We start from the raw sequence: 9,057 nt of genomic DNA on the forward strand, positions 1-9,057 counted from the left end.
GTTTTAGAAGACCAACATCATTGTAGTGTTGGTCTTCAGAAATCAACACCACAGTCTATACTAGTTGATACATAATTATAACTTCATTTATGTGTCTTAAGACTAGGATTGGACACCATATATACATTCTACATGCTAACCTCTCCTATATCATTTTAAATTTTAGAAATCCAGGTCCTCTAGGTTCATTAATGAGTTTCCATTAAAACCCATTGATGGTCTTAGAGAGCACTAATCGGGCTTATTTCAACTCATGTAGGTTTGTGCAGTGCCCAAGAGTCTAAATGTGCCCTTCATTATGATTGTAAAGGATTTTCAGCATTGCTAAAAAAAGTTTAGAAAGTTTAAATTTTGTGTCAATTGATACAGGTCTATAACTTCATGTAGGAGCTCAAGATCAAGATTTCTCACCATATCTTTCTTCAACACACTCATCTTATTGTAAAATTTCAAAATTCAAAGTTATCTAGGCCCATAAATGAGTTTTAGTCAAAACTCATTAATGGACCTAGAGAACTCCAATTGGATCCATTCTAAATCCTATGAGTTTATTAGGTGAATTTAAGTCTAAATAAGCCATCGTTTACTATTTTAAGATTTTTCAAGCAATTCTCAAAATGATTTGAAATTTTTAGAATACTATAGTGTTATTTCTCGAATACCAACACCACATTAGTACTGCTCTTCGAAAATCAATACAATATGATGTGTGTTCCGCAAGTGCACGGAATATCGCCAAGTAATAAAAGATCGAATCCACAGGGACCGTGGAATTACTTACTATACCTAGCACAAAAAGGTGGAGAGAAAACTGTTCATGAGTTGAGTGGGGGAGATCGGAGTGTTCTAGAGTGCTTAATCCTAAAAGCAGAGAAGGGGATCGACTGTGACACTTATGGGTGAAGCGATCCTAGGATTTCGGACTCCTCAGAGAATGGATTAATCGACTTGGATCCTCTACCTTTCCTCAATAAATGTTCAATTGTAGGAATGTCAACCAAATTATCCAATTCAACCTCGTCAGGTATCCTCGAATTAAATCATTAGGTTTCTTACGTCACTCACTATTGGTTTGAAACGGTTCTAGAAGCCCGGTTCAAGGCATTCCCGTGTCACTCAGGCGCCCCGGAAATACTAATAGAACCTTATCCACTGTCACTGGATACCCTGTTACGGATCTCTCCCCAATAATGAATGACCGTTAACTATTCCTCATAAGCATTCACTACGCAGTAGGAAACCCCTCGGAAACTCGCCCGGTTCAAGGCATTCCCCATTACAGAGCGCCCCGGAAATACGGCCTAATGATTCCCCAATACATAGCAAATTCCTACCCTCATGGATTCACACATACACAAGTTATCATCAATGCACAAGTACAAATCCACAAAACAATGCACATTTACATCATAGAAATCGGTAGATTATCAAATCCAAGTACAACCATCCATTACATCTGATTTATCCTACATCCTAGAATCTAGGGAAATCTACTCCATATCGAGGAGAGTACAAGCCAAAGGAAGAAATGAATACATCTTGATTCTAAAGATAAGCAAATAAGTGCAGAAATCTAGACTTATCTTCTTCCTTGGTTTGCAATCTCTGCGTAGATGAGGTGGAAATGGTCTGGAGCAGTCGGATCGGTGATGGATCGTCGAATCTCCTCCGAAATAGGCGTCGGCGGCTCAAGAACAACTCCGGTGGCTCTCCTAAAGGCTCCCCCCCTTTGCTAGGTCTCTAAAGAGGCCTATTTATAGTGAAGGGTTCGTAGCAGCTCGCCTCCGTGCACACGGCCGTGCCTGGGAGGCACGGCCTTGTGTTGGCTTCGGGCACAGGGTAAGGCACGGCCGTGCCTGGGAGGCACGGCCTGGACTTGTGAGTTCTCTGATCTGAGGCACGGCCGTGCCTCTTAGGCACGGTCCAGTCTTGTCCCTCGTCTGTTTGCACACACGGCCGTGCCTGGGAGGCACGGCCATGCACTGGCTGAAGTTCAGTTGCTGGACACGGCCGTGCTTCTGAGGCACGGCCAGCTGCTGGGACGCTTCTGTTCTTGCACACGGCCGTGCCTGTGAGGCACGGCCTTCAGCTGAGGCTTGCTCCAGGATGAAGACACGGCCGTGCTTGTGAGGCACGGCCATGAACTGGCTTGGTTCTGTTTTGAAGCACGGGTGTGCTTTTGAGGCACGGCCTCTGGCTGATGTTGAGGGGATTTGGCACACGCCCGTGCCCTTTGTCACACGGCCAGGAGCTTGAATAGACATGGCCGTGCCTTTGAGGCACGGCCCTGTCTTGCCTGATCTTCAATAATTCTCCGTTGCGCCGTTTCCGCTCCAATTTCCATCCTGAAACATGTAAAAACACGAGCAGATCTCCGAACTAGGAAATGTAAAATATATGCCTAAATGCATGAATATGGGATGCAATATACATAAGAATGAAGCAATGAGCTCAAGAAGATGTGCAAATAAAGCGTGAAAACAGATATACATCCTACGCACATCAGTAAAAATGCATTATTAGATAGGACCTTGGGCATTGAACTGGTTGATGCCAACACCATTTAATGCACTCGGCAAAATGATTAATAGGTAAGATGGTGAATGCGACCAAAATAGGTGTTGATTACACGCTAGGGCACAAGATGTAGAAAATACACCCGAGCTATCAACAGAGGGGCGACATATGATGTACCCACACCTCTCGGCTTCTCAAGCAGGTGGCATTATCATAGGGCGAAAAACTTAACCTCAAACATCTGGACTATCTCCACTGCCCTGGGCATCAATGTTTAAATGTGTCATTCTATTGGTTCATATACAGACACATGAGGTGGGTTGTCTCACTTAGGTAACTATCGAAACTCAATATAGTTCTCACAGCCTTAGGTCACTACTCCCCCTAGTCAAGGCAGGACTTATCCTATTCTAGTATAATCCGAACGACCTTGGGTCGCAACTCCCCCTGGCTGAGGCAGGATTTGCTCCATTAAAATCGGACATTATTATTATTATTATTATTTCTGACCATGGGATCGAGCTCCTTTCCTCGGTCTGAATTCAACAAGTCTTCAAGTATTCAAGGCATTCTTGGCATTCTTACACTATCTTTGGTCTTCATGTTATTATCCTCTTGATCAAGGAATCAAACTCTTCTTCCCAATCAGAACATGATGGGATTTATGGCATTCTTAGCATATTCATGGTATTATTAGTCTTCTTATTATTCTCCCGACTGAAGGATCAAGTTTCTCTCCCCAATCAAGATAGGATGAGACTTTTAGTATTTGTGTTATTGCCAGGGTATTCTTGGCCTTCTTGTTATTATCTTCTTGTTTGTGGGATCGAGTTTCTCTTTTTGATCGAGACAAGGTAGAATTTTTGACATTCGTGGCATAATTATGATATTATTGATCTTCTTATTATCCTCCTAACCAAAGGATCGAGTTCCTCTCCCCAATTGGGATAGGATGAAACTTCTAGTATTCATGGCATTCTCAGGGTATTCTTGGCCTTCTTGATATTATCTTCCTGCCTGAGGGATCGAGCTCCTCTTCTCGGTTGGGACAAGATAATATTTCTAGCATTCTTGGCATGATCATGGTATTATTGGTCTTCTTATTATCCTTCCAATTGAATGATCGAGTTCCTCTCCTCGATCGAGACAAGATGAGACTTTTAGTATTCATGACATTCTCAGGGTATTCTTGTCCTTCTAGTTATTATCATCTTGACTAAGGGATCAAACTCCTTTTCTCAGTCAAGATAAGATGGGATTTATAGCATTCTTGACATGATATGGTATTATTGTTCTTCTTATCATCCTCCCGAAAGATTGAGTTACTCTTCCTATTCAGGACTAGATTGAACTTTTGGTATTCTTAGCATCCTCATAATATTTTTAGCTTTTTTATTATTATTCTTCCAATTGAGGGATCGAATTTCTCTCCTCGATCAAGAAAGGAGAGGATTTCAATTGTTTGTGACATTCTGATGACATCTTCACAATCCATAGTATTATCCTCCCGACTGAGAGATCGAACCCTCTCCTTAGTCAGGGTAGAATAGACATTGGATATTCTCGATCTTCTTCTGGATTTCTTGGTATTCTTATCATTACATTCTCGATTGAGGGATCGAGCTCCTCTCCTCTCCCCGATTGGGGTAGGAGTGGACTTCTAATAACTCTCGGTGTTCTATTGATAGTCTAGTTATTCGGATTATACTCTCACGACCGATCAGAAACCAACCCCTCCTCCAACTTTATGATTTATTAGACTTTATTCAACTACACTCTTCAATTTGACTTAGAGGGCATACATGTGATGCCGCCCAGGTTCACTTGGCTATGTCATCACCCTCTTAGAACATTATACATTAGGTTGATGCCCTCCACAACAATGGAGGCCCATCATGAAGTCTCAACCTTCTCGACCTGAGTAACCTTAATAGTTCTGTGATGATGATGATCAAGGTTGAGTGGGCTCTCTGGAACTCCAACATCTGATAGTCTTTGACACACGATCGCCCCCAACAAGGTTGTCCACTTAGAAAGTGACCTTAGGTTAATGATCATACAATGCCAATAGTATGGACGGACGGTTATTGCTTTGACATAACAGTTCGCTTGTGTGGCTGACCGAAGGGTGGCGCCTCGCTCGTGCAATCATCTATGTAGCTTGGCCAAAGCTTGCGTGGAGGCACCACCCTATGAATATAGAAGGGTCCGTAAAGGTAAGTGAAGGTATAATTTTTCTTTCCACTTGTAAATGCTAATTCTTTCCATTTTTCTCTTTAACACTTTCTTGCACACGCGATACCCTCTCTTGCTCGTCTATTCACCGACTTGATCATCAGAGGGCCTACACTTGCAACGTTGACTCCGGATTGACATACTTCGGCTTCTAGGGCACAGGCTGCCCTATAGCACGTCGGAGGACCCCTTAACAAGCTGTGTGGCACATGGGCAAACACGACCCGGCGACTCTTCGCTACCGCAAATCCACCGCCGATACCGTGCCAGGACAGGCGACTCAGCACACCCAAGGTCAAAATACAACTATTGACTAATGAAAACCTGGGTAGAGTGTGGGCCCGATTACACCGGCTGTGACAAATACGAGTACGCGAGAGGATCACTAATCTTTGCTCCGATATTTTGAACTCGTTTATTTAAATCGGGCGTCCGCGTGGCGTTCTCCATCCCAAGCGAATGTATCGTTCTCCGTCCACACATTCCCCACGAAATCGGCGTCCACGGCGATGGTGTGGTCCAAGGAAGATACTAGTCTAACTTAAAATTTTCTACTAAAAAGAAAGTTACAATAATTAGGTGGCATGGCCACTGGCCACTGGCCACTGAAAGGGATAGAACAAGGGAGGGAGGGAAAGATAAATAGACGAAGAAGAGGAAGAGAGGAAAAGAAGAAGAGGAAGGCAACTCCGAGTAGCATGGGGATAGTGGAGGCGGCGCACAATGTGCGGGTGATTGGCCGGGAGGGGGAACGAGGCACGATCGTCCTGGCGCATGGATTCGGTACCGATCAATCGGTGTGGAAGCATCTGGTGCCGCACCTGGTGGAGGACTACCGTGTGGTACTTTTCAACAACATGGGCGCCGGCACCACCAACCCCGACTACTTCGACTTCGACCGCTACGCCACCCTCGAGGGATATGCTCTTGACCTCCTAGCCATCCTCGAGGAGCTCCGGATTGGACCCTGCATCCTCGTCGGTCACTCGGTCTCCGCTGTTATCGGTGCCATCGCCTCCATCTCCCGCCCTGACCTCTTCACCAAGATCGTAATGCTTTCCGCCTCCCCCAGGTATTCATTAAACCCGATCTGATTGTTTGCTTCATCATAAAGACTAAACAAAAGACCGGTACTAGGAAGACGATTCTCTTGTTTGTTTGGTTTATTTTCTTAAAATTGACGTTCTTGAGTGTTATGTTCTTGTTGGAGGAATTTTATCTATACTTTCTTGAGTGTTATAAACTGGGACCTAATCCACCTCCTCAGAGTTAGAAAGGGAAGACATCCTCATTGAATAGGGAAGTAGTCTTCGCAAGTACCTTCTGTTGGACAAAGAGAACTCGTCAAATAAACTTAGCAACACAAACCCACCCAGTCAAATCAAAAGAGGAAAGGATCTTGGAGGGAAAGGTCTTATCAGAAGGATTAATGACTTGCTTAATTGAAGACCTATTCTCAATAAAAGAAATAAAGATGTAGTTAATAAATCATCCTTGAAAATATAAGTTAAGAGGAAGACCAAGCTATAAGAAAAATCAAGATATTTGAAATTCACGATTTCATCAAGATTGAGAAATTATCATCACATGCAAAATTAATTGTTGGATCATATGTTACAAGGGGTGAACAGGCGTGAGTACATTTTAATGTTCTTTCGTTTGTGTTTGCCTATAATCAGATTAGTACTTAGTGTAAATAGATAAAATAACAAAGACAAAGGAACATACACACAATACCATAATCGATTTTGCGGTTCAGAACCCTCAGTTTCTACTCCACAGTCTGTGATTCGTCGATGGATCACTCCTGATGATAGTGGTATATTTTCTCCTCTTCGGACACATTCTAGAGGCAAAGAAACATTCTTTTACAACAAATGCAAGAAGAACTCAAATATACAACAATAACCAAATGATAAAAGTAAAAAAATTAAAATTACTAAAAAAGAATTGCTTAGTTACTTTTATTCACTGTAGATTGCTCACAAAGGTCTTGAATGTAGGATCGTTGAGAGCGCTAGAGGGGGGGGGGTGGTGAATAGGGTTATCGGTAACATTTTCGATTTTCGTAAATTCATTTGTGAATACGATCAGAGTAAAGTAAAAGCAACGAAAAATGTAAATCACAGAGATAAGGGTATTTTACTTGGTTCACAGCCACAGGTTGCTACTCTAAGGCCCACGATCCTTTACGTTGGGTAATCTACTAAATAACTCCCTTCTTACGAAAGAGAGTTTAACGATTACAAAAGATCGGAATGGTAAATATTACCGTCCTTAGAAATTAAGTACAAAATCGATTTAACATTACCAAAGTAGAAGATATGCAGGCTTCTCCTGCAGCACTTTGGCGTTGCGACGACGTTCCCAGATGTTGCTTCGCACACAGATAGTCGTCGGTTGTCACTGAATTGATATTGATGTTCTGAGAGGTCTCTCTCGATGCTCTTATATAGTGCTTTCCGGGTTCCTGGAAACCTTTCCAGGCGCCTTCACGTTGTCCGTCGATCCACGCCAGCACTTCCAGGCGTCTGTATCCCTTTCTAGGCGCTTGTATATTGACGTGGAGGTTCTGAATGAACTTTGACTTTTGCAACGCTTATCCGAATCCGGGAGCTTGGAACCACTCTGAGCGCTTGGAAGCTGAAGTGTCCCCACCACTGAGACTCCATTACCTCATTGTTTCACTGGCCCGGTTCCACTGACATCCGGTCTCCTGGACCAAATCAGGGCGCTTGGACTCTGGTCGCCTGGATCCAGATAAGGGCATTCGGAATCAAAGTTCCTGCCTCTCCTTTCCTGCATTACAAGTTAGCTCAAAGCAAAAGTAACAAGAAAGGATAAACAGTTTTTTTAACTGTTTTTGGTCTTAACTTCGGATTTTCAGTGAAATCATGAGTTAGACTGACGCCTACTGTTCCCACACTGGGAACACGCCCTTACCCACTCCACTCGGGAGAATTTACCTATTTGCCAACCAAGTCCTGCAGACTTGTTGGATTTTTTGCTTAGCCTCGATCCTTGACCCCCATGATTTGCTGCTAGACATCTGGTCCACTTTGCTTAGTCTACCTGACCTTCCGCCAGACATCTGGTCCACCTGACCTGTCTGGACTTTCACTGGTGTACTTGATCCGCTAAGACTTCTGCCTAGTCTTCTAGACCAAGACTTTCACCGCCTAGCCTCCAGCCAGGACTTCTGTTGCCTAGCTTCCAGCCAGGACTTCCATTGCCTAGTTTCCACTAGGACTTGCCTGTGCCTAGCCTCAACTAGGACTTTCCTATGCTCCCTGCACACTTAGATCAACACGTTAGCAATCACCACACACTTAACTTGAACCTCTTGCCATCATCAAAACTAAGGTTCGATTATTTGATGCTCCTGCACCAACAATCTCCCCCTTTTTGATTATGACAACTTAAGTTTCAAGTTAAAAAAAATGTTTGAATGAATAAGATGGACAGAATAAGAAATCAGAGTATTAGAGAGAAAGTCAGAGTTGCGTCCAATGAGAAAAAACTCCGAGAGACATATTTAAGATGGTACAAATATGTATTTAGAAGACCAATAACTGCTCTAGTTAAGCGATGTAAAACTATGATAAATATGCACATCAAACGAGGAAGAGGAATATAAAAAAAGACTAGTTAGCAATAATAAATAAGATAAAATTTGTTTAAGTATAAATAATGATATAGTAGGGGATAGAGTCTAATGACATAGAATGATCCATATAGTCGATCTCACCTAGTGGGATAAGACTTAGTTATTGTTGTTGTTGTTGTAATTCGTTTGCCTAACAGAGAGACTAATGGAGAAAAAAATATTTCTTTTTTATCTTTTCTCGCTATGAGAAAGAATAAATACTAACAATTGAGTTTAATTTTAAATTAATATAATATTGAGTCTAATTTAAACCTACTTGATTTTGATCACCATTTCTATTTGGTAGACTCCAACTAACCCCAGATCGATTAACATTGAATCTTAATTTTTAAAATATTATTCAGCATCTCTATATCCTTTTACTACATAATAAAATTTAGGCAATATTTTTACATATTCTCAATATAAAAAATACATTAATCTAAATCTATGAATAATTGGAAGTTTTCAAATAAATATAGCACAATCAATGCTTAAAATCATCAAAATATATTTAAAGATGTCAAAACCAAAGATCAATCTTCATAAATATTTTAAATGCACGGTCTGGTACTCGATACCTCTATAATAAAACTTAAAACTGAAGATCAAGCTTTATCACTATTGTAAATGCAAGTTCTTACACATGATGTCTCTAC

General features: G+C 41.9%; 1 protein-coding gene across 1 annotated transcript; it reads left to right on the forward strand.

Annotated features, from left to right (window-relative positions):
* Window positions 1–5,336: 5,336 nt before the first annotated feature.
* LOC141829150 (putative esterase D14L) lies at window positions 5,337–5,846 on the forward strand. The gene has a single exon (XM_074716566.1). The coding sequence runs from the start codon at window positions 5,337–5,339 to the stop codon at window positions 5,844–5,846; it is 510 nt and encodes a 169-aa protein (XP_074572667.1).
* Window positions 5,847–9,057: the final 3,211 nt, after the last annotated feature.

This window comes from Curcuma longa, chromosome 5 (assembly GCF_044706935.1).
Source record: "Curcuma longa cultivar G26 ecotype Majalengka, Jawa Barat chromosome 5, ITB_CL_G26_1.1, whole genome shotgun sequence".
Lineage (NCBI taxonomy): Eukaryota > Viridiplantae > Streptophyta > Magnoliopsida > Zingiberales > Zingiberaceae > Curcuma > Curcuma longa.